This window comes from Malaya genurostris, chromosome 1, assembly GCF_030247185.1.
Source record: "Malaya genurostris strain Urasoe2022 chromosome 1, Malgen_1.1, whole genome shotgun sequence".
Classification (NCBI taxonomy): domain Eukaryota; kingdom Metazoa; phylum Arthropoda; class Insecta; order Diptera; family Culicidae; genus Malaya; species Malaya genurostris.
This window is the reverse complement of record NC_080570.1, coordinates 12,424,450-12,450,257: the sequence shown is the minus strand read 5'-3', so window position 1 is coordinate 12,450,257 and position 25,808 is coordinate 12,424,450. Positions and strand designations below refer to the sequence as shown.

General features: G+C 37.9%; 2 protein-coding genes across 9 annotated transcripts in view; one reads left to right on the top strand and one right to left on the bottom strand.

The window, feature by feature from the left end:
• LOC131432715 (uncharacterized) overlaps nt 1–25,808 on the top strand; it is a 368,592-nt gene that overhangs the window by 255,364 nt on the left and 87,420 nt on the right. For all 5 annotated transcript variants that reach the window (XM_058599192.1, XM_058599199.1, XM_058599184.1 and 2 more), the window contains exon 7: nt 7,725–7,865. In XM_058599192.1, the coding sequence (XP_058455175.1) occupies nt 7,725–7,865 (141 nt within the window). The remainder of the gene's footprint in view (nt 1–7,724; nt 7,866–25,808) is intronic.
• The window catches only part of LOC131432748 (parkin coregulated gene protein-like), a 51,813-nt gene that overhangs the window by 3,481 nt on the left and 22,524 nt on the right, over nt 1–25,808 (bottom strand). For 2 of the 4 annotated variants that reach the window (XR_009229952.1, XM_058599259.1), the window contains exons 3-4: nt 24,591–24,702; nt 16,171–16,411 (exon numbers count right to left, since the gene is read on the bottom strand). Coding sequence is in view for 2 of the 4 variants with exons in the window: in XM_058599259.1 (XP_058455242.1) it covers nt 16,176–16,411; nt 24,591–24,702 (348 nt within the window). In the remaining 2 variants the exon portion in view is untranslated. Of the gene's footprint in view, nt 1–15,048; nt 16,412–24,590; nt 24,703–25,808 lie in introns of those variants that run through there. The other 2 variants (XR_009229953.1, XM_058599251.1) reach the window with 2 other exon arrangements.

The window sequence follows — 25,808 nt, the reverse complement described above, 5'->3', positions numbered from 1 at the left end:
GAGTCTAGAAGTTCCAAAGTCATGAGTTCAAGGGTTTGAGAGCTCAAGAGTTCAATAGTCCAAAAGTCTAAGTCAAAGGGTTCAAAATTCCAAAAATTCTAGAGTCCTGGAGTTCAAGAATCGAAGAGTTCGGACCCATAAACTAAGGGTGTCCAAGAATCTGAGAATTCAAGAATATAAAAGTTCAAGATATCATAAGTCCAATGATCTAATAGTCCAAGAGCTCAAAAACTCAAGAATTCCAGAGCTCGATGATTAAAGAGTCCAACAGTCGCTGAGTCCTATAGTTCAAGAGATCAAGAGCTCCAGACCAAAAGTCTATAAAATTCATGAATCTCAAATTTGGGCTCATGGGCTGAGGGTTTCCAAGAATCTAAGAGTCCAAGAATCGAAAAGTTCAAGAATCGAAAAGTCCAACAATCCAATAGTCCAAAAGTTTAAGCGTCTAAAAGTTCAAGAGCTCCAAGTGCTTCAGAGAACAATAATTAAATAGTTTAAGAGCCAATGAGTCCAACAGCTCAACAGACCAAAGCTCCGGAACCGCAAAGTGTAAGTGTCGAAGTAGAAAATTCCAACAGTTCATGAGACCAAAACTTAAACTGCTCTAAAACATAAGCGTTCAAGAGTCTAAAAGTCCAGGAGCCCAATAATTTAAGATTCTACGACTGAAGGAGTTCAATAGTCTGAGAGTTTTGCAGTCCAAAGCATAAAATTCCAACAGTTCAAGAGTTTATAAGTCAAAAAGTCTAAGTCAAAGAGTTGAAAATTCCAATAATTCTAGAGTCCAGGAGTTCATGGATCTATGAGATTGGACCCTTAAAATGAGGGTATCCAAGAATCTAAGAGTTCAGGAATCCAAAAGTCCAAGCATTCATGAGTCCAATAATCTGAAAGTCCGTGAGCTCAAAAGCTCAAGAGTTCTAGAGCTCGATAACTAAAGAGTCCAACAGTCACTGAGTCCTGTAATTCAAGATACCAAGAGCTCCAAATCAACAGTCTATGAATCCAGCAATCCAAAAGTCTAAGACTCTTAGTAGAAAACTCCAAGGGTGCTTGAGTCTAGAAGTTCAAAAGTTCAGAGCTGATGAGTCAAGAGTTCGATAATCCAAACGTCCAACAGTTCAAAAGTTCAAGAGTTTCTAAGTACAATAGTCTAAGTCAAAAAGTCCATGATTTCAATGATTGTAGAGTCCAGGAGTCCAATAATCAAAGTGTTTGAGCTCATGCGTTGAGGGTATCGAAGCATCCAACAGTCCAGAAATTTAATAGTCTAAAAGTTCCAAGAGTACGTGAGTCTTAAAGTTCAAGAGCTCCAGAGAACAACAATGAGTCCAACAGCTCAAGAGGCCAAGAGATCCGGAGTCTCCAAGTATAAGAGTCGAAGTAGAAAACTCCAACAGTTCATGAGACCAAAACTTAAACAGTTCTAAAATTCAAGAGCTCAAGAGTCCAAAAGTCTAAGAGCTCATAGGTTCAGAAGTCCTAGACACTGGCTCCAAGAGTTCAAGATTTCCATAATTCCAGAGTCCAGGAGCTCCATAATTTAAGAATCCCCGACTGAAGGAGTTCAATAGTCTGAGAGTTTTAGAGTCCAAGAGTTCAAAAGTCCAACAGTTCGAGAGTCCAAGTGCCCAAGTCTTAGGATCCAAAAGTCTTAAGCTTCAAGTCCAGTAGTTCAAGAGACTAAGAGCTTCCGAGTTCCAAAGACTTAGAGTCCAAGTATCAAAAAGTCTTACAGTTGAAGTAAAAAATTCCAAGAGTTCAAGAATCAAAAAATTCAGAAGTTCTTGAGTTTGACAGTTCAAGGGTGCACAAATCGACAAGTCTAGGAGTTCAAGAGCTCAAAAGTCCTGGAGACTAAGTCTAAGAGCTCAAGATTCCCGTATAATTCCAGAGTCTAGAAGTCCGAGAATCTAAGAGTCCCCGACTGAAGGAGTTCAATAGTCTGAGAGTTCTGGAGTCCAAAAGTTCATAAGTCCAACAGTTCAGGAGGCCAAGTCCCAAAATCTAAGGGTTCAAGAGTCCAAAGGGTTAGAAGTCTTAGTAGAAAATTTCCAGAATTCATGAGTCTGAAAGTCCCAGAGTCCTCGAGTTCAAGGGTTCAATAATCCAGAAATCCAAGAATTTAAAAGTTCAACAGTCCCTGGTCGAAGTCAGAGTCCTAAATTCTAAAAATTCTTGAGTCTTAAGATAAGATCTTAGACTAATTATCTGACGGTGTCCAATAATCCAAAAGTCCAAGAGCTCAAAAGTTCAAGAATTCCAGAGATCTATGATGAAAGAGTCCAAAAGTCGACGAGTTCAGCACCTTAAGAGACCAGAAGCTCCCGAGTTCCAAAGTATTAGAGTCCATGAATCAAAAAGTCTTACAGTCGAAGTAGAAAGTTCTAACAGTTCATGAGACCAAAATATCAAAAGTTCTAGAGTTTGAGAGTTCAAAAGTGCACGAGTCGACAAGTCCACGAGTTCAAGAATTCAAATGTCTAAGAGCTCAAAAGTTCAAGAGTTCAAGATTTCCATAATTACAGAGTCCAGAAGTCCAAGAATCTAAGAGTCCACGACTGAATGAGTTCAATGGTCTAAAAGTTTTAGATTTCAAGAGTTCAAATGCCTAACAGTTCAAAAGACCAAGTCCCAAAATCTAAGGGTACAGGAGTCCAAAATCCGAGGAGTCTAAGTAGAAAAATTCCCAGAGTCCTCCAGTGCAAGGGTTAAATAATCCAAAAATCCAAGAGTTCAAAAGTTCAACAGTCCCATGGTCGAAATCAAAGAGTCCAAAATTCCAACAATTCTAGAGTCCTAAGCTAAGAGCCTAGACTCAATAATTGAGGATGTTCAATAACCCAAAAGACCAAGAGCTCAAAACTTCAAGAGTTCCAGAGATTCCAGATTGAGTCCCGCAGTTTAAGAAACCAAGAGCTCCCGAGTTCCAAAGTCTTCGAGTCCAAGAATCAAAAAGTTTTAGAGTCCAAGAGTTCAAAAGCCAAACAATTTAAAAAAACCATGTCCCAAAATCTAAGGGTCCAAGAGTCCAAAAGTGGAGGAGTCTAAGTAGAAAAATACCCAAAGTCCTCTAGTTCAAGGGTTAAATAGTCCAAAAATCCAAGATTCCAAAAGTTTAACAGTCCCTGGTCGATGTCAAAGCGTCCAAGATTTCAAAAAGCTTAGAGCTTAGACTCATTCGTTGCGGGTGTCCAATAATCCAAAAGACCAAGAGCTCAAAAGTTCCAGAGATCAATTGTTAATTAGTCCAAAAGTCGATGAGTCCAGCAGTTTTAAAATTTTGGACTCAGATTCTAGACCTGGACTGGATTATGGACCTACACCTAGATTCTGAATCTTATTCCGGGAGTCTGAGTTCTGGACTTGAATTTTGAACTTTGACCTTGATTCGGAAACTGGATCTAGATTTAGAACCAGAATTTTGGGAACCGAACCTGGATTTTGGACATGGGTCTAAATTAGAGACCTCGACTCTGAAGCCTGAATCCTGAGCCTGGATTCTGGCCCTAGAACCCTAGACCTGGATTTGGAGTCCTGATCTGAATTGTGGACCTGGACAGGAATTCAGATCCTAAATCTGGATCTGGATTTGGTACATAACCCTACATTCTGGACCTGTTTTTTAATGCCTGATTTCTGAACCTGAATTCTGAACAAAGATTCTAGACCTGGACCAAGATTCTTGATCTGAATTACGGGCTTGGACATGAACTACAGGTCCTGGATCTGAATTTCGGACCTATATACTGAACCTGGATTCTAGGCCTGGACCTGGATTCGTGACTTCGTGAGATTGAATTAGCATTTTTGACATGGGTTCTAGACCTGCGTTCTGGTTTCTAAGCCTTAGGTTTTGGATCTAAACTTGAACCGGAATTTAGGACTTAGGTCCAATACTGTGACCTTGGGTTTCGCATCTGGATTCTAGACCTGGACCTAGATTGAAAGCCTGAATCATCGTATTTTGGGCCTGTATTCGAGACTAGGCTTCTGGAACTTGAATTTTAAATCCTGGAGTTGGAAATTGGACCTGAACCAGAGTTCTGGATCTGGATTCTATACCTGATTTCTAAAATTGAACCGAAATTCTGGACCTGAACTTGGATTCTGAACCTGAATTGTGAACCTGACCGTGATCTTAATTTTCGACCTGGGATCTACACCTGGACCTGGATTCGGTATCTGAATCAGCATTTTAGGCCTAGACTCTTTACCAGAGCTTTGAACTCTGGCTCTGGGTTATGAGCCTAAACCTAAATTCCTAATCTGACTTCTGAATCTGGATTCTGGGCGTGAATTCTGATTCTGACTTCTGAACTTCTCACTTTTTGGTTTGGATCCTTGATCTGATCTGGATTTTGGACTTGAATTCTAGACCTTGACTGGGCTTTGTAACCTGAACCAACAAATTGAGCCTAGATTCTGAATCTGGATCCTTGATTTGAATTTTGTACTTGAATTTTGGACCCAGATCTGGATTTTGGACTAGACCTTGACCGAAATTCCGAACTCAAATGCTGATTCCTAGACCAGAATTCGAGACCTGTAGTCTGAACCAAGACTTGAAGAGATTTTCAAGAAAGACAAGTAAGCGTAGTTGGTTTTTCTCTTCGGTTTATTGATTCCAAGAGTTCTGTATTCTGGGCCGGCTCTCTGGAACTTGAATTTTTATTTCTGGAGTTGGAATTTGGACCTGGACTTGATTGTAGACCTGAAGTCAGAAACTGGACCGGTGTTCGGTGAACTTGGATTCTGAACCTGAATTGTGAACCTGACCGTGATCTTAATTTTCGACCTGGGCTCTACCCCTGGACCTAGATTCGTATCTTGGATTCAAGATCTGTTTCAGCATTTGAGGCTTGGATTCTGCCCCTGTACTCTGAATTCTTCCTATGGATTATGAACCTTAACCCGAATTTTTAATCTGGATTCTGGATGTGAATTCTGATTCTGACTTCTGAACTTTTCACTTTTGGGTTTTGGATCCTTGATCTGATTTGGATTTTGGACTTGAATTCTAGACATTGACTGGGCTTTGTAACCTAAATTCAGGACCCGAACCAACAAATTGAGCCTGGATTCTGACTTCTGAACCTAGATTCTGGATCTGGATCTTTGATTTGCATTTTGTACTTGAATTCTGAACTCTGATCTGGTTTTTGGACTAGACCTTGACCGGAATTCCGAACCCAAATTCTGATTCTTATACCAGAATTCGAGATCTAGATTCTGAACCAAGACTTGAAGAGATTTTCGAGAAAGCCAAGCCCGCGTAGTTGGTTTTTCTCTTCGGTTTATTGATTCCAAGAGTTCTGTATTCTGGACCGGCTCTCTTGAACTTGAAACTTTCATTTCTGGAGTTGGAATTTGGACCTGGACTTCGACGTGGGCTCTAGACCTGGACCTGGATTCGTATCTTGGATTCGGGATCTGAATCAGCATTTGAGGCCTGAATTGATTACCAGAGCTCTGAATTCTGGTTCTGTTTTGTGACCCTTAACCTGAATTCTTCATCTGACTTCAGAAACCTGGATTCTGATATGTTTACGTTTCGTCTTTGACTCATCAGTGCTGGATTCTGGGCCTGAATTCTGATTCTGACTTCTGGGTCTGAATCCTTGATCTAAATTTTCTACTTAAATTTTATACCTTGACCAGGTTTTTTACCCTGAAGTTGGGACCTGAATCAGTAAATTGAGCCTGGATTCTGACTTCTAAACTTCTGGCTTCTGGGTCTGGATCGAATGAATTTTGTTCATGAATTCTGGGCCCTGATCTGGATTTTAGACTTGAGACCGGGCTTCGTAACCTGAATTCGGAACCTGAACCATCAAATTGAGCCTGGGCTCTGACTTCTAGACCTAGATTCTGGATCTGGATTCTTGATTTGAATTTTGTACTTGAATTCTGGACCCTGATCTGGATTTTAGACTTGAATTCTAGACCTTGACCGGAATTACGATCCAAAATTCGAAATTCGAGACCTGGATTTTGAACGAAGACTTGAAGAGATTTTCGAGAAAAGCAAGCAAAACTAAATTTTCCGATGGCTTGGAGCAAAATGTATGCTGTAAATCAGTAACTCATTGCTCTCCATTATTTAGAAAAGGTGCCTCAAAGAAAAAATAAAACATATCATCTAAATAAAAAATTGATCCGGCAAGCGATTTGCATTCGTAGTGAATTTCGTTCCATTTCCTGAAACATTGATCCAATACGAATTCGATCAGTTCGATTTAGCACGATTAGGAGCGCTATGGCTTCGATATCACCAATGACCGCAAAATACCCGTATCCAACCGGAATAACTGCAGTGCGTGACACAATCAAAAACCCGCACCGCACCTGACGAAGTTCCAATCGTACGCAACCTTGACCCTTATTTCATACATAAATTCCGGTTCCGGTTCCATTCGATTCGATTCGTCGTGCGGTTTTCCATCAACTGAGGTCACATTTGGCATGCGGAAGGCGTTTTATCATTTGCAATCGGTCACGTCCGTCACTGACGCTCGCTTCCCGGATCTTCCTGCTTCTACTTACTGCTTCTACTCGCAGCTCTCGATGCATCGTCATCCGGCACCAACTGTTTCATCCGGAGGCAATTTCCTGTTCATTGGCACATAAAACATCAAGTACGTGCAGCTGTTCCTTTATGCATATGAAAAAAAGAACCATTGCCGAATGGTTCGAGAGGTTGGAAATTTCCCCGTGACCAATTTGCTCTGGAGCCAAAACACGTGGCCGAATTGTTTGGATCCGAAATCGAAATGTGACTCGCTCTAATGCCATCCAGAAATATTCCGGTTCGACGAGGTGAACGGTCAAATATCAACACCAATCTCAGGAACAAACTGCTGTCATCGCTCTCCACAAACCCGCAGGAAGTACCTTTTATTGCTTTGACTCCTCCGGGTTGAAAGCCGCTAGTGCCAATCGATAGACATAAAATCCGACACTCGATCGACGTATGCCGTTATGCGCCATCGTTGCTTCTTGTTTTTTTCTCTGTCCTACTGCTGCTGCTATCTCAGTTCCCGAGGACCACCGAAGGTCGTTGGATTACTTCCACGAGAGAGACACAAAAAAACTGCTGCACTTGTCGATTCGGTACTAGAATTCTTATGGGTTTCCGCTTTTTTTTATCTCACCCTCTGAATTAGAACCGAAGCGACGAATTTCGACTTCCCAACGATTCCGATGACAATTATGGTTCATCATGGTAGGAGTTTTTTTTTCACATGGCAAAGAAAAATCATTCACGTTGTCACGGTGCTCGGCAAAACTGCTGTCTGATTCACGTACAGTTGGATGACTCTCTTAACAAAAAAACGAGAAACTCTGTCCGGTGCAAAGTCGTGATTTCACTGTGCTATCGCGTACGTGACAGCCTCGTAATCTTCGCATCCTCCGTGCTAAGCAGTGTTCACGGTTAAATACGGGAGCACATGGCAAATGAAACTAACTTTTTAGCCTCAGATGTTAATAATATGATAAAAATCTACTCTATTTCTCGATTTTTCTGTTTTTGGGCAGCCGGCTGCCGAGAGAAAATTTTAAACGGACCAAATATTTTTTTTAAAACCAAACATTTTTTCGTGAACACCTCTCTCTACTGCTTTTTCCAGACTAATTTTTTTTTGCCCCATTATACCTGAAAACCAGAGCATTTGATTCCCTGTCTCATTGTCATTCTCTTCGTTTTACTTCCGTTTCGGCAGATTTCAACGGCGACGGCAAACCGGACAACATCACGTTCATGATCAAACGCATCAAGGTGCACAATCTGAACGCCCTGAAGGAGCCCTCGTATCGGTTCGCTGGGAACTACGGCGTCGAGAAGTTTCTGGAGCTGTTTTCAGGTGAGTTTAGAAATTTAAAAGTGTTTGGAAGTTGAGGTTTTAGTTCGTGACACATATCTCATATATCAGTACTAAATTTACAGTCGGTTAGGTATTAGCACATTTTTCCTGAACAACGAACTTGTTTTAGCCTTTTTTTTAATAAATTAGGAGTTGATAATTTGGAAATATATCTCAATCAGTGAAATTTTGAAATGATACTAGAAACTAAGAAATTAAAAATGGAATTGAAAAAGAGAATTGAGTAAAAATATTTGAAAATTTAGTGCGAAATTTGATTCTGACTTGAATAATGAAGAGTGGAAAATATTAGTAGACATAATTTTCATGACCTGAAGGTTAAAACCTCTACAATCGAAATATTTATTTCAAACTGCTAAATTCCAAAATATTGAAACATAGCATTTAATTAAAAATTAATCGAATTAAATTCAAACTCAAAGAGAAATATGTAATATAAAATTAAAAATTCGCCATTTAAAATACAAAATACAAAGAACAAACTTCCAAATTCCAAAATTCCAGAGTCCAATCTGCAAAATTACAGAATCTAAACTCCAAAACTACGAAATTCCAAGCTCTAAATTTTTTTAAATTTTTGGCTCAAAATTTTCTAATTTAAAAAATTTTTTAACTCAATCATTTCAAACTTCAAAAATCCAAACTCAAAAAATCTGAGCCCAAAAATTCGAAACTCCTATATCCCAAATTTCCAAACTCTAAATGCTATACTCTAAAATTTACAAAGTTCGGTTCTTTGTAAGTTTTTCGTGTTCGAAATTTTATAGTTCGCCATTTTACAATTTCGGAGCTTGGATTTTCGTAGTGTGGAGTATCGGAGTTGGAAATTTTGAAGTTAGAAATTTAAAATGTTGCAGTTCAGAATCTAGGAGTTTTGAATATTTGTGTTTAAAGTTTTAGAGTTTAAAATTAATTTTGTAGTTTGAAATTTTTGAGTTTGGAATTCAAGAATTTGTAATGGCCGAGCATGACATTTTTGGAGCTTTGAAGTTCGGAATCCAAACTACAAAAATCCAAGCCCCAAAATTGTAAAATAGTGAGCTAAAAATTTCGTACTCGATAAAGTTCAAACTTTTAAAATCCAAATTCCAAAATTTGAAGACTGTAAAATTCCTAACTCCAAAATTTTAAACTCCTAAAATTACTCTACAATTCCAAATTAGAGTATTCCAAATTCAAAAACTTCATGCAACAAAGTTGTAAAAATTTCAAACTCCGAAATTACAAACTCCAGAATTCCAAGACTTTACAATTTCAAGCTCCTAATTTCCCAACTTTAAAATTTCAAACAGAGAAATCTAAAACTTCATACTCCTACCCACAAAATTTCTTACTCGGAAAATCCATGATGCTAAATTCTAAACAGAAAAATTTCGAACTCCACAATTTTAAACTTCAAAATGAAAAATTTCCAATTCAATACTTTGACACTCGAAATTTTACAAACTGCAAAAATCCGAACTGCAAAAATTTCAAATTCCATAGATTTCTGTATCAAACCCAAAAATTGATAACTCTAAAATTTCTCCTCCATAATTCTCATTCTTAAACTTAAAAAATTCAAATTCCAAGATTTCAAACTCCGAAATTCCTAAATCTACAATTTCAAATTCCACAATTCTAGGACTAAACTTTTCAAACCGCGAAAGTCCGAACACCAATTCTAAACAGTAATATAGCAAACTCAAAAATTACTAACTTCACAATTTCTCACACTAAAAATCTAAACTTCTAAATTTTAAATTCAAACTCTGAAACTACAAACTTCAGAATTCCAAGACATGGAAATTTCAAGATCCAAAATTCCCAACCTCAATATTATAAACAGGAAACTTTTTAAATTCCATACTCCAAACTCGAAACTCAAACTCAAAAAGTCCAAACTCCGAAATAATTTTAAAAATTCTAAACTTCAAAATATCTCGTTCGAAAAATCCAAACTCCGAAATTTCAAAATTCCCAATTTCAAAACTCCGAAAATGCCCAACTTCCAAATTTTATAGTTTGAAACTTCGATATTCCAAACTCCCAAATTTCAAGCTCCAGAATTTCAAGACTTTAAAACTTTGAACTAACATTTCAAAACTCTAACTAGCAAACATAAAAAATTCGAATTAAAAATTCCTAACTCCGAAATTTCACACTCGAAAATCCAAACTCCGAAATTTCAAACTCCTCAATTCCAAACTCCAAAGATTCATATATCAAACTCAAAAATTACTAACTCCAAAATTTCTCACTCAAAAAATCCAAAACTTTCAAAATTCCAAATTTCAAAATACTGAACAGGAAAATATTAAAATATCATACTCCAACATTCCTAACCCCAAAATTTCACACTCGAAAAATCAGAACTCCTAAATTACAAAACCTAATATTTTTCTAAATTCCAGGTTCCGAAATTTCTTAATCAAAAAATCCAAGCTCCGAAATTTGAAATTCCGAACCCAAAAATTCCCAACAACTTCAATATAAAAAATCTAAATTCTTAACTTTCAAACTCCAAAATTTCGAATTTCAGAATTTCGCGACTGGAATCCTTGAACTAAAATTTCAAAATTTTTAATAACAAAATTGAAAGCTTCGAACTCGAAAAATTCCTCCTAAATTTTACACTCGAAAAATCCAAACTCAAAAATTTCAACATCAAAATTTCAAAGACCTTAAAATTCCAAGAAAATTTAAAATATCAGTCTCCAAAATTCCAATTTGCTGAGTACCAAATCCTAGAAATCAACATTTTCAACTCTAAGATTGCAAATTGTAAATCTTGGCACTCGGCTGCCGAGATAATTTCATAGATTTACTTTGAATTCTAAAGAATAAATTTTGACACGTGACAAGTTTTGAAGTCAAAATTACTCTATTGCATTTCCTGTTCATGCTGAAATCTATATTTTTATCATTCTACAGTTCGATAACTAAATATAAGTTGAATCCGCGAGATTTCGAACGATATTGCCTGTCCGAAGTGTAAAAAAAAAACAAATGAAATCGTTCCTTTTATTACTGGGTCCAACACTGGATTTATTGTGATGATCAGTGCAGTTAATGAAAATGAATTTTTTGGCCATTGACTGTCCGCGCATATACCTTCTCGTTAATTTGACTTTTGCTGTCATACTCAAATGAAGCTCTCGGAATTCTTCGTCAATTGAACGATCGTATCTAGTCATTTGAAGTTGTATTTGTTCAATTTCAAGTGCCAAATAGTCTACCTGTTTCATTGTCTTCGCTGTGGGTAGTGAGCAAGTTCGAATGAATAGGCATGAACATCAACTCGATAACCAAAAAATTCACACCGCCCAGAACTATAAATGGAGGGTAGCAGCAGATTTAAACCGATAATTTTTGACTATTTGAAATGTAATGAGATTTGTTCCAAAATATGAAAAATGAGAACAGAAAACAGGAACAATATCATGACTTGAACTAATTCGAATGTTAACATGAACCTTATTTGAAGGTCGCTCTCGAAAAAAATTCAAAGAGATTCTGAGATTCGACTGAAAAAAAAAGAATGAAGAACCTAATGCTACCAGTTCGATACGTCAGCGAAGCTTGTGTGTAAGAGTGTGAAGTTTACTAAAAAAAAATCACAAAAAAATAACAAAAACCTGTAAAATTCTGTAAAAACTTTAGAAATTCTTCAAAATCTTTCAAATGCTGTAAAATCTACCACAATCCATTAAATTACAACTGAATTAAACAGCATTTTACTTCTGCCAAATTTCTACAACATCCATTTAAATAAAAAAAATCCCGCGATTTTAGCGTTATCGTAAGAAATACAATAGCAAAATAATCACTTAAATGGTCTGCATATGTTGAGATTTTTTCGTAGATTAGGTCATACTTGGCTTTTGAGTGCCAAAACTATCAAAGGACCCAACTGATTCATATGATAAGCACGTTGACGATAATATGGCCAATATATGGCACGAGTTTGTAATTTTTCTTCACGACAACGCTCGGTCACCTACGGCAGCTTCGGTGTAAAACTAATTTAGAATGAGCAATTTTCCCTCGTTCGCTTCTAGACTTTTGCTCCTCCACTCGACTAACACTTGTTTCGATCGATGCAGACTGCTTCTACGGGAATATGCTTTTGTTTAGGATGCACACACATACACGAAGTAATTCACGAGGAGTTATGCACATTGGTTCCTCAAACGTCGCCAATTTTAATAATACACTTGCACTTAAAAGTGCTGTTCCAGGGAATATACACAGAATATTCCACGTGGAAATGCCGAGGTTTTCTTTGTTTTGATTATGATTTTTGACTGTGATAGTTCAAATAATACATCGTGTGAACACGCGTATTGACGGAGAAAACGAGTGTTGCCAGAAAAAAATTTCGATCGAGTGCAGCATGGATTTTTTTCATTAAATCGAAGTATTCGGGTTCGATCGAAATGCAGAGTATGAAGTGGTATTTTGCGTCGGGAATTACATTTGTTATAAAATATTCAGGCAGTTTTTCACAAAATAACCCCAAATTTGACTAATAAAACGTATCAAACAGTGTAATTTTTTTTAGTATTCGCCGGGAAACGGTATTATAATTGGTAAACTATCACCAAACCCGTGGAAATGAGACTCTTGACTTGTGGGACATTTTCCAAGGCCAAACATGATAAAACAGTGCACCACACATGCACACTGTGTACGGGCGATGAAGTGCCAGGTGAAAGTTTCAAATATCTTCAGACATGGTTGTCAATTTCCAATTTCAAAAGTCTGTCAAGTTTGAGGAATGTCTTCGAAAAAAAAACGATGCTGTCAAATTTGAAAAAATCTGCACATTTACAGACAAATCTGCAGACCTGGCATCCCTGAACGTAACGTTAATAAAACTCATCGGTTAGACCTTTCGATAGATAAAGCCGATGGAGAATTATATTCATCCTAACACATGGGCTGAAAAGTTCCGGACCTGGCACATAGATGGCGCTAGTTTCATTGCAGTCCCCTTGTTTTTTAGTTAAATTAAACCTTTAAAAGACAGCTGTTAAAATTGCATGATATTCTATTTATTAGTTTGTGAGTTAAGAGTGCTAAGAGTCACGCTACTTTTGTTATTTTCAGGACAATGGATAAAAAAAATTAGTGTTTTCATTTCACACTGCTTCTTGATATGGCCCTTATTCTGAATAACGACGGATTGGTTGGACACGACGTTATTCAGAATAAGTCGTAGAAAAATTCACAAAATCGTTATATTGTACAAACATTCGACTATGAGAAAGCTCCAAGAAGTTGACCAAAAACGAGAACGCGTTGATGGTTCTGGTTAGTGTATAGCCATGCTTGAACGTAACAAACCGGAATTTTGTGCGTCGATATGTGACAATGGATGAAACATGGATTCATCACTTCACTCCGGAATCAAAACGATCGTCATCTGCTTGAACAGCGACTGCGTGCGTTGTGTAATATTTTTCTACTATCTTAAGAAAAGAAATACCATTAACAGTGAATATTATATAACGTTATTGGACCGTTTGAAGGCTGAAATTGCAACGAAACAACCGCATATGGCAAAGAAAAAACTGTTGTTTCATCAAGACAACATGCACCGTGTCACAAATTAATCAGAACAATGCACAGTGAGAAAAAACCCAGGTAACCCGCAAGAAAATCGGGAACCATGGAAAAACGCAACAAACAAGAGTGTTTGTTATGTTGAAAAAAATCAAGAGTAATTGTTATGTTAAAAGAAATTCAATGGAATGGTTTACAATGGCCGCTCGAATCGCCATCCTGCTCGTTTTACCCCAAATGCCCAGCAGTTTCAGGGCTTTTTGTAGTATTTATTCTGTAACTTGAAAAGAAATCGAGTGCGGTCTACTGAAATAGCTTGATTTGATGTAAAAATGTCTGGAGAATCGAATGGAAGAACCTACACTGGCCGCACGAAACGTTTTGGTGGCTATTTTACCCCAATTCCTCCATTTTATGGTATTTTATTGTAAATCGGTCTTAAATCATGGTAAAACTTATTGGAAGTTTACTAAATTTAGCTTATCTTATGTAAAAAAGTCTGTAGTTTCGAATGCCAGAACTTATTCTAGCCGCACGAAACGTTTTGGTGGCTATTTTACCCCAATTCCCCCATTTTATGGTATTTTATTGTAAATCGGTCTTAAATCTCGGTAAAACGTTTCGTGCGGCCAGTGTAAGTTCTGGCATTCGATTGTACAGACTTTTTTTCATAAGATAAACTGGATTTAGCAAACTTGCAAGAGGTTTTACCAAGATTTAAGACCGATTTACAATAAAATACCACAAAATGGAGGAATTGGGGTAAAATAGCCACCAAAACGTTTCGTGCGGCCAGTGTGGATTCTTCTAATCGATTCTCCAGATTTTTTTACATGAAAGTAGGCCATTCCAGAATACCGCACTCGACTTCTTTTCAAGTTGCAGAGCGAATGTTATAGGAAACCCCAAAACTGCTGTAAATTTTGGGGTAAAACGAGCAGGATGGCGATTCGAGCGGCCATTGTAACCCATTCCATTGAATTCCTTGGACATTTTTACAAAAGAAACGCTTTAGTTTGTTGACCTATCTCAATTAGTTCATGAGTTACGGAATTCTTTGCGGGTTTTCATAGATTTTTTCCCACCGTGCAATGACAAAACTACATGCCCACGTATTCGCCAGTTTTGGTTCCCAGCGACTACTGGCTGTTCGAGGACATGGAAAAAAAATGTTCACCGGTAAGAAATTTTGCACGAATCGCTGAAACTGAGGACTATTTTAAGGCAAAAGATGAATCGTTTTACAAAAGTTGTATTGGGATGATGGAGCGGCGCTTAAGGGATTACGTTGATGAATAAAGTATATATATAATGTATTTCGGTATGCGGTATTGACAAAAAAGGCTCATTTCGCAAATCAATCTGATCAATTCATCGAGTCCCGTTGCCATTCATAAACACTTCTCCATCGCCAATTGCTGAAGGTGAGAAAATAAAATTTCCTAAACATATAAAAACATGACCAGAAACAATCGCCCAACAATTCCTTGCGAACTGGCAATCGATATTTCATTGGGCATGGGGGTAACAATTGCCATTCGCGGACCAGAGATGCCAATCGGATCGGTCTTTCCTGGCCCAATGGCCAATGCACAGACCGAAAATATATTTTTCTTCAATCTGCTGGAGCTGGAGCTTCCTAAATTTCCACCACAGTCAGTTTCCGTCGCCGGTTCGATAGCTCAGGTGTTCGAGGGGGATCTGACGACCCCCTTCCCCAAAGGAACCCCAACCGAGCAAATAAACAAATATAAACTTCTTTTTTTTTTGTCTGACCTCAAATGTGTACACAAAGAACATTCCGATCTCACGCGAACTCGCAACCATAAATTCACTGCCGGGTTGCTGGAAAATGTATGAATTTATGGGCATTCTCTTCTTCCGTTTCCGGACGGCGGTGCGAACGGTGGCGTAGCCAATTATTCTGGCGGTGAGATGTGTTCTCTCAGGACCAATGTAGACTGTGAGGACTAACATCTAGTAGCAATTACTAGTAGTTTCCAAATTGTGTAATTTCCAGAATTTTATTTTGTTTGATAGTTCAAAACCCAGTACCCTGAACAATCGAATCACGCCACTCTCCTCTGCCAGGCTGCCAGGTGAGCCAGTTGTATTTACGATCCCCGTTGAGCGCTCAACGGGATGGAGGAGAAAATCTGGCAAAATAATGTGAGTCGTGATAAGCAGAAAATTGGGGGGAGGAAAACCCCCCCCCGGTAAGCAAGCAGTCCAGTTGCCGCTGAGCATATTTGAATGAAAACGAATCGCACACCGTCGAGGTTCCGGTGGTTTCTGTTGGCCACGGTAAAAATCGAGCTTTTCACCGTGCTTACCGGGCGTCGGTGAAGGTCGGTGATTTACAATTTTCCATTCAATTTCATCACGATGAATGGGAATATGGTCGCAATATGCGCGATTGCAAACTGCGGTTGGTGGTTCCCTTGTTGGAAGTTCGTTGCTAGGAAATCTTCAATTTGCATAGTTCGATGCTCGGAATGCCATAACTGAATCAGATTGTTATCAGATTTCGAGTTCCTGTGGGTGGAAATCTTAATCCAAAAATGTCACAAACCGAACACCAATATAGGACTGCTTATTCAATCCGAACACAAGCCATCCGTTCGTTCCGTTGACAACGAAACTCCTGCATGACGTACCGAGAATCAGTCCAGTCATCGTACGTTGCTGCTTTCACGAGAAACCCATTCAAACTACCGCGCGTCCCCATTTTTCTTACCGGAATCATCGATTCAGTACACAACTTTCGTACGTCGGGACCATGTACTTGATGTTCAGATAAGCATCCGGACCGCCGGTTCGCTCCAGGATATTCAGCGTGGCGTCGATCACATCGCCGAGCCGATGTCCACCCTGGAAATCGATTTTGTCACCCAGGTTCACGTTGGCATCGCGGAACAAGTTCAGAATTGGCAGCAACTGTCGGTAGTACGGCACCAGGCACCGTCCGATCCAGGGACCTTCGGAAAATACAAATACGAAAGAGAAATGTAGGTTAGTTTCAGTTGTGAAAATGAAATTCGATTCGGAATGGAAATAGGAAACGGATTTGGTTTGTTTAATTTTTATATTATAACGGTCCGATAAAAAAAACTTGGAGTAGGTAATGTCAGTACAGATATTAATTGATTTGATACCGTTTGACCGTTTAAGATTTTGTGGTTCTGAAAAGGACCATTCGGTTTTGGAAGATTTAATTTGTATTCTAGGAATTAGAGCAGCAGATTTAAGACAGTTTTCTAAATAAGTTCTTGAAGTTACTTTTTGCGTTCGTTTGGTGTCAATTTCGCACTGCGAAAAGTGCACAAGGCTAATCAAATTATTCTAGATTTGCACTAAATTGATGATGCAAAAAAAGTAATATTAATATAATTTGAAGGGGAAAAAGCTTGCTTTTACCCCCAAATTTATGCTAGGTGCACATAACCATTTTTAATTAAGTTTACGTTTCGTCTTCGACTCATCAGTGCGTCAGCAGATTATGCTGACGCAAACTCCCGGATCAACATAATCCGCTGAGCAGACGTAAAGTTAATGCTATTTGCAAGACACTTTTTTTTGTACACAAGAAGTGTAACGTCTAAACTGACGTCTCGAACGAAACAAGTTTCGGCTTACTGGCCGTACAGATTGTGATAATTTGAAGGGGAAAAAGCTTGCTTTTACCCCCAAATTTATGCTAGGTGCACATAACCATTTTTAATTAAGTTTACGTTTCGTCTTCGACTCATCAGTGCGTCAGCAGATTATGCTGACGCAAACTCCCGGATCAACATAATCCGCTGAGCAGACGTAAAGTTAATGCTATTTGCAAGACACTTTTTTTTGTACACAAGAAGTGTAACGTCTAAACTGACGTCTCGAACGAAACAAGTTTCGGCTTACTGGCCGTACAGATTGTGATAATTTGAAGGGGAAAAAGCTTGCTTTTACCCCCAAATTTATGCTAGGTGCACATAACCATTTTTAATTAAGTTTACGTTTCGTCTTCGACTCATCAGTGCGTCAGCAGATTATGCTGACGCAAACTCCCGGATCAACATAATCCGCTGAGCAGACGTAAAGTTAATGCTATTTGCAAGACACTTTTTTTTTGTACACAAGAAGTGTAACGTCTAAACTGACGTCTCGAACGAAACAAGTTTCGGCTTACTGGCCGTACAGATTGTGATAATTTGAAGGGGAAAAAGCTTGCTTTTACCCCCAAATTTATGCTAGGTGCACATAACCATTTTTAATTAAGTTTACGTTTCGTCTTCGACTCATCAGTGCGTCAGCAGATTATGCTGACGCAAACTCCCGGATCAACATAATCCGCTGAGCAGACGTAAAGTTAATGCTATTTGCAAGACACTTTTTTTTGTACACAAGAAGTGTAACGTCTAAACTGACGTCTCGAACGAAACAAGTTTCGGCTTACTGGCCGTACAGATTGTGATAATTTGAAGGGGAAAAAGCTTGCTTTTACCCCCAAATTTATGCTAGGTGCACATAACCATTTTTAATTAAGTTTACGTTTCGTCTTCGACTCATCAGTGCGTCAGCAGATTAGCAAGCTTTTTCCCCTTCAAATTATCACAATCTGTACGGCCAGTAAGCCGAAACTTGTTTCGTTCGAGACGTCAGTTTAGACGTTACACTTCTTGTGTACAAAAAAAAAGTGTCTTGCAAATAGCATTAACTTTACGTCTGCTCAGCGGATTATGTTGATCCGGGAGTTTGCGTCAGCATAATCTGCTGACGCACTGATGAGTCGAAGACGAAACGTAAACTTAATTAAAAATGGTTATGTGCACCTAGCATAAATTTGGGGGTAAAAGCAAGCTTTTTCCCCTTCAAATTATCACAATCTGTACGGCCAGTAAGCCGAAACTTGTTTCGTTCGAGACGTCAGTTTAGACGTTACACTTCTTGTGTACAAAAAAAAGTGTCTTGCAAATAGCATTAACTTTACGTCTGCTCAGCGGATTATGTTGATCCGGGAGTTTGCGTCAGCATAATCTGCTGACGCACTGATGAGTCGAAGACGAAACGTAAACTTAATTAAAAATGGTTATGTGCACCTAGCATAAATTTGGGGGTAAAAGCAAGCTTTTTCCCCTTCAAATTATCACAATCTGTACGGCCAGTAAGCCGAAACTTGTTTCGTTCGAGACGTCAGTTTAGACGTTACACTTCTTGTGTACAAAAAAAAGTGTCTTGCAAATAGCATTAACTTTACGTCTGCTCAGCGGATTATGTTGATCCGGGAGTTTGCGTCAGCATAATCTGCTGACGCACTGATGAGTCGAAGACGAAACGTAAACTTAATTAAAAATGGTTATGTGCACCTAGCATAAATTTGGGGGTAAAAGCAAGCTTTTTCCCCTTCAAATTATCACAATCTGTACGGCCAGTAAGCCGAAACTTGTTTCGTTCGAGACGTCAGTTTAGACGTTACACTTCTTGTGTACAAAAAAAAGTGTCTTGCAAATAGCATTAACTTTACGTCTGCTCAGCGGATTATGTTGATCCGGGAGTTTGCGTCAGCATAATCTGCTGACGCACTGATGAGTCGAAGACGAAACGTAAACTTAATTAAAAATGGTTATGTGCACCTAGCATAAATTTGGGGGTAAAAGCAAGCTTTTTCCCCTTCAAATTATCACAATCTGTACGGCCAGTAAGCCGAAACTTGTTTCGTTCGAGACGTCAGTTTAGACGTTACACTTCTTGTGTACAAAAAAAAGTGTCTTGCAAATAGCATTAACTTTACGTCTGCTCAGCGGATTATGTTGATCCGGGAGTTTGCGTCAGCATAATCTGCTGACGCACTGATGAGTCGAAGACGAAACGTAAACTTAATTAATATTAATAGTTTTTTAGATAACATTTAGAGCCATTAGAGTGACTGATTTTCTATAATGTGCCCACTTCTCGTCGTGTTTTGCTCCAATGCAAACGACCAGTAGCAAGATGACGTAATCGATTTTCTTTTAAGGGAAACTGAATTCTTGAGACTGAAACTGGAATCGAGCTCTGGAAAAAATGAAATTCATCTGGATCCGATTTCCGGTTCCGTCGAAAATGATAAAACCTACAAAAAAGTGTTAAATTAGTGAGTTTCCCAAATTTTGGCTGTCGAAGGTTTTAAAATTACTTAGGCTTACGGCACAAAAAAAAATTCCGAAATGACAGTAAATATCAACGTTTCATGAAATTCTAAAACTTTTGGAACTAAAAAAAATTTTCGATTTCGAAAATCTCAAAAGTCCAAAAAAGTCGAATAAAAAAAAATCCGAAATGAAACTAAATTTCAAAACTTCTTTCAGTCTCAGAAAGTCGATTAAAAATTTTTTTTTTTGATTACGAAACGACACTAAATCTCGACGTTTTATGCAATTCTAAGACATTTAGGAAATTTTTCGGCACAAAAAATTTGATTTCGGAAATATCAAAATCCTTCGGAGTCCCATAAAGTCGACTTTTTCAAAAAAAAAATTGACACTAAATCTCGACGTTTCATACATTTCTAAGACATTCTATTTTGGGAAATCTGTTAATTTTTCTTAGTGCCAGAAAACCGATTTAAAATTTTTTTTCTAGAAGACAATAAATCTTTACGTTTCCTGCAATTCTAAGATTTCTGAAAGAGAAAAAAATCGATTTCGGAAATCTTAAAATTCTTCGGAGTACCAGAAAGTCGATTTTTTTCAAAAAAATATTTCGTTTTCCGTAACGACACTAAATCTCAACGTTTCATGCAATTCTAGGACATTCGATTTAGGAAATCTCAAACATTTTCTTAGGGTAAAAAAAACGAGTTAGAAAAATTTTCATGCAATTCTTAGACTTGGAACTAAAAAAAAATTTCGATTTCGGAAATCTCAATATTTTTCGAGCCCCAGAAAGTCGAATTAAAAAATATCCGAAATGAAATTAAATCTCGACGTTTGAAGCAATTAAAAAAAAGGCTTTAAAAAACATTTTCGATTTCGGAAATCTCAAAATTTTTCTTAGTCCCAGGTAACTGATCAAAAAAAAAATGTTTTACCGAAATGACATTAAATCTCGACGTTTCATGCAATTCTAAGACATTCGATTTAGGAAATCTCATAATTTTTTTTAGTCCCAAAAAACCGATTCTGAAAAATTTTCATGCAATTTTCTACGACTTTTGGAACTAAAAAAATGTTCGATTTTTCGAGTCTCAGAAAGTCGATGTTTTCAAGAAAAAATCAGATTGTTTTTTCGAAATGACACTAAATCTCGACGTTTCGTGCAATAGAATAGAAAGTTTGTAGGCGTAAAACAAAATTTTGATTTCAGAAATCTCAAAATTTCTCAAGTTTCGTCAATAAAGTCGTTTCTTTTAAGCAAAAACTTTTCTTAAGATGACACTTAATCTCGACGTTTCATGCAATTCTAAGTCTTTTGCCTTTAAAAAAAATCGATTTCTACTGCACCCCACATTCCCACCTCCTTAAGATTATTTTTCAATATCGAAAATTTTCAAATTTTGACAGTCGGGCGGTACGTTTTACCCATACATTTAGGTGCTTAAACTTTTGAGCACTACCGCCTAATAAAATTACTGTATAGTCTTTTTTTATGAGTAAGGCAAAAACTTCAATGTTACGAACAATAAGACGATTTCGGAAAGAGTAAAATCTAACGAACAAAACAGTTGGTGATTTGCGCGACCAAAGTCAATCGTACTCGACAATCAGCACAAGTACTAAGACACTTGCTCAAGAAACAAATGCACATCAATCGAAAGAAAGTGCAAGAGATTCAGCTGAACGAAAGTAACAGCACAGTATACATTCAATTCTTCTCCTGAGTCAGAGATAATTTAGTTCGCTTCGAACAGCCATACACAAATCACATTTTCAATTATCTTCATCGAGAAAAACAGTGTGAAAGGTTGTTTCCCGGTGTTCTGAACGGTGTTCGTGTATTACACATGCGTTCAAGATGACTCCATATTCTTATATGTTCAATTTTACACGGTCATCGTGAAATTCGATTTCGGAAATCTCAAAATTCTTCGGAGTCCCAAAAAGTAGATTTAAAAAAAAAAATTTCCGAAACGACACTAAATCTTAACGCTTTATGCAATCCTGACACTTTCGGCACTGAAAAAAATGTTCGATTTCAGAAATCTCAAAATTTCTTTTAGTCTCAGAAAGTCGATTTAAAAAAAATTTCTATGACTTAGAACTAAAAAAAAATCGATTTCGGAAATCGAAAGACGAATTAAAAAAAACATTTCCGAAATGATACTAAATCTCGACGTTTCATGCAACTCTAAGACATTCGATTTAGGAAATCTCATATATTTTTTAGTCCAAAAAAAACGATTCTGAAAAATTTTCATGCAATTTTTTACGACTTTTGGAACTAAAAAAAATTTCGATTCCGGAAATCTCAAAATTTTTCTAGTCTAAGAAAGTCGATTTTTTCAAAAAAATCAGAATATTTTTTCGAAATGACATTAATTTCGACGTTTTATGCAATAGAATAGAAAGAAATCTCAAAATTTCTCAAGTTTCGTCAATAAAGTCGTTTCTTTTAAACAAAAGCTTTTCTTAAGATAACATGTTCGATTTCGGAAATCTCAAAATTTTTTTCAGTCTCAGAAAGTCGATTTAAAAAAAATTTCTAAGACTTAGAACTAAAAAAAAATTCGATTTCTGAAATCAAAAGTCGAATTTAAAAAACATTTCCGAAATGATACTAAATCTCGACGTTTCATGCAATTCTAAGATTTTTGAAACTAAAAAAAAAATTCGATTACGGAAAACCTGTTTTACCTAAATGACATTAAATCTCGACGTTTCATGCAATTCTAAACTTATGCCTTTGAAAAAAAATTCGATTTCGGAAAGTTTCTCTACTGCACCCCACATTCCCACCCCCATAAGGTTATTTTTCAATATCGACAATTTTCAAATTTTGACAGCCGGGCGATACGTCTTACTCATATTTTGAGGTGCCTAAACTTTTGAGCACTACCGCCTAATGAAATTGGATATGACTCTAAAGTATTGGCACACTACTTCTTCTTTATAAGTATGACAAAAAACTTCAATGTTACGAACAATAAGACGATTTCGGAAAGAGTAAAATCTAACGAACAAAAAAGTTGGTGATTTGCGCGACCAAAGTCAATCGTACTCGACAATCAGCACAAGTACTAAGACACTTGCTCAAGAAACAAATGCACATCAATCGAAAGAAAGTGCAAGAGATTCAGCTGAACGAAAGTAACAGCACAGTATACATTCAATTCTTCTCCTGAGTCAGAGATAATTTAGTTCGCTTCGAACAGCCATACACAAATCACATTTTCAATTATCTTCATCGAGAAAAACAGTGTGAAAGGTTGTTTCCCGGTGTTCTGAACGGTGTTCGTCTATTACACATGCGTTCAAGATGATTCCATATATATGTTCAATTTTACACGGTCATTGTGTGGTTCAATTTTGGATACCACAAAAAATGAATCGCTAAAATTAATACCAACAGTTAAGTAAAATATTGTTCTTACTTTCAGGAAAATTTTCTACAAGAATAACAAAACTTGAAAAGCTTTTGAAAACGTGCAAAAGAGGGTGATTTTTAGTAAAATTAATTTCAAGTCGTTGTATCTTGAAAACGATAGCGTTTTGTTTTACGCCTTTCTTATCGAAAATTTTTGTGATTGAACCGAGACAAAAATTTTATTGTTATTTTTCCATTAAATTTTCCTTGTTAGATACTGATAAAATTTAAAACTAGTTCAAGGCGGCTCTACGTCTTAACAAGACTAAAACAAATCTCAGACAAATTTGTTTAACCTAAGTGCAATACCTGCATCCGAACAGAGATAAAAGATCTGACTCTAACTAATGGTTTAAGTATATATGAGAGGAAATGACTTGAATTCAATCCTAGTCAAGAACGGAGGTTTTTTTTACTTCTCCCAGCAAACAACTGAAACCGTAAAACTTCAAGCCACATTTCTTCCCGGAAACTTTCCGGGGAATTCAATAACCCATCGTCCATTGTGTTTTATTGGTTCGGTGCTGCACCACCGTAGAACAACAGGTGTCTTCGTCATGAAAATTCCATTACCGACAAAGACCGACCATTCGCTACCGGAGCAGTAGCAGGCACTAGTGGAAACCGAAGAAGCGATTCACTCGACTCTCGACGGGGATTTTTTAAATTTAATTTCTTATCTCATATCCTTAGCCAGCGTCCTCCGCGCCCCAACCAACCGACACGCCAATATCGTACCGATTGGCGGTGGAAGACGGATCTCCGCGAACGGAAGAAGGTCCGTAATACAACGAGCCTCATCAACGCAAGAGTAATTAAATATTTCCTTCCGGGTGGATTTGGAGCACCGACCGACCGACCGACCGACCATGTCCGACGGAAGCGGAAAAAGTCATCAACGTTGATAGTCCTTTTCGTTCGTTCCGTTCCGTACCGGTTTGTCACCTGTCACCGCAGCGAGTGCCGTACAAAGGTGCCGATCTAATTAAAGAGAAATTTATTAATTCCGAAGCTCAACCCCGAATCGGCACAGGTGTGCTACGAATAAGCTTTTAAGTGCCCCGGCGATGGTGGTTGCGTGATTTTTATTGGAGGACAGGGGCGAGTTCGTCATAACGTTTAACGATGCCCCTAACAGGATTCCGCTTGGCTCTCCGTCGTAAGCAATGAATCATCTCTTCCACCGGGCTCGGTACCAGATTCGTCCAATGAAGTCCGCCTGTACTGACCGGGGTTCTGACTTATAGAAACTGCCAATTTGTCATAGCCTAAAGGCTCGTTCCGGAGTCCGGTATCGGTAACTATGGTTATGTCCTTCCAGATTAGTTCGTAATTCGACCGAACAGATGCTGCTGCTGTTGCTGCTTGCAGGACGATTAATTGATTGTGCTGCGTAGACAGAGAGTTACAAGGCTGGCTTCAATTAAACTCCCGGGCCGTATCGATCCCCGATGTAAAATAATAATGTTTCCTTCCAACCGATGAACTGGATCTGCCAGCCGGTTGGTGTAGCTGCCAATGACCAGTTCAAAATCCAAAGCAATGCTATTTAGGATTTAGGTACAAAGAGAGAGAGAGAGAGAGAGAGAGAGAGAGAGAGATAGCACTACTTACCCGCCTGAACCAGCTGCTGAATGGCCCTCAGTGTGGCGATTATAACATCCGGATCTTTTGAATTCAGTGCTCGTTTCGCTGGCAGTATCAGCATTGGCAAGCAGCACAGCAACTAACGACCGTACCGGTGATTGTGTGTGGATGGATAGAAGGGGGCATTCGGTGGTCATCGGGAAGAACCACCAGATCCACAAGAGTGCCGTCCGCCGGCGTCGTCGTCACAGCAGCAGAAGAAGAAATACAACAAAACAAACACAGATATCGTTAGTCGTAGATTCGGTATAACAAAAGGGGAAAAGGATAAGAACTGTTTCGGTTTTCTACGACCGGGCCCCATTCCGGACAGTATCACACTAGTTTGTAAATATGGTTTCGTTCCAGTTTCTGCCCTCCGAACAGATGTCTTTGATGGCTCCCAACAAGTGGGCCCTTAGTAAGTTACTAACCGAACCGTTCTCGTTGGCGCACACACACACGCAGTCTCAGTGCTGTAGTCAATTTATGAAACAGGTCAAAAGTTTAACATTATTAGAATAATTAGAAGAAACAAGTCGCTAAGTGGAGACTTTTGAAACTAATAAAAATCGATTTCGGCAATCTCAAAATTCTTCGGAGTCCCATAAAGTCGATTTTTTCAAAAAAAAAAACGTGCTTAATCCACCTAACAGTGAGATGATACCTTTTTTATCAAACCGCATGTTTTTTTGCATGAATATTCTTCGGCGTTTTAGTTCTCATTTCATTATTTTAATGACCGTCGTTCTAAGCGGCAATTTGCTCTGTAATGGCGAAACTGCAAATCGGATCGAATTTGAATCTAAAAATGTAACAATCGGTTTACGGTACAATGAGTTTACGATTATTTAAGGTACTTTCAGAGCCGGTATTCAGGAACCAGTATAACCCAAACCGATTCGTATGATCATATGACGAATAAATTGCAATAGTTTTGAGTCCAACTTTAAAGCTTTTCGGGATTGTCATCTTCTATATCCGTTTGAATTTTAAAAATTTATCATTCTGTAATTGTGGAGCAGGGAAAAGTCCAGTGAGGTTAGTTTAGTTAAAACTTTCTCTCCAACAGGCATAAAACCTCCTCATCTTTCGAATCAACAGATTAGAATGATTCAAATAATACATAATACATAATAACTTAAAACTAAAACTTAGAGATTATACAATGATGAGAGAAAACTAATACTAAGTATAATATTCTAG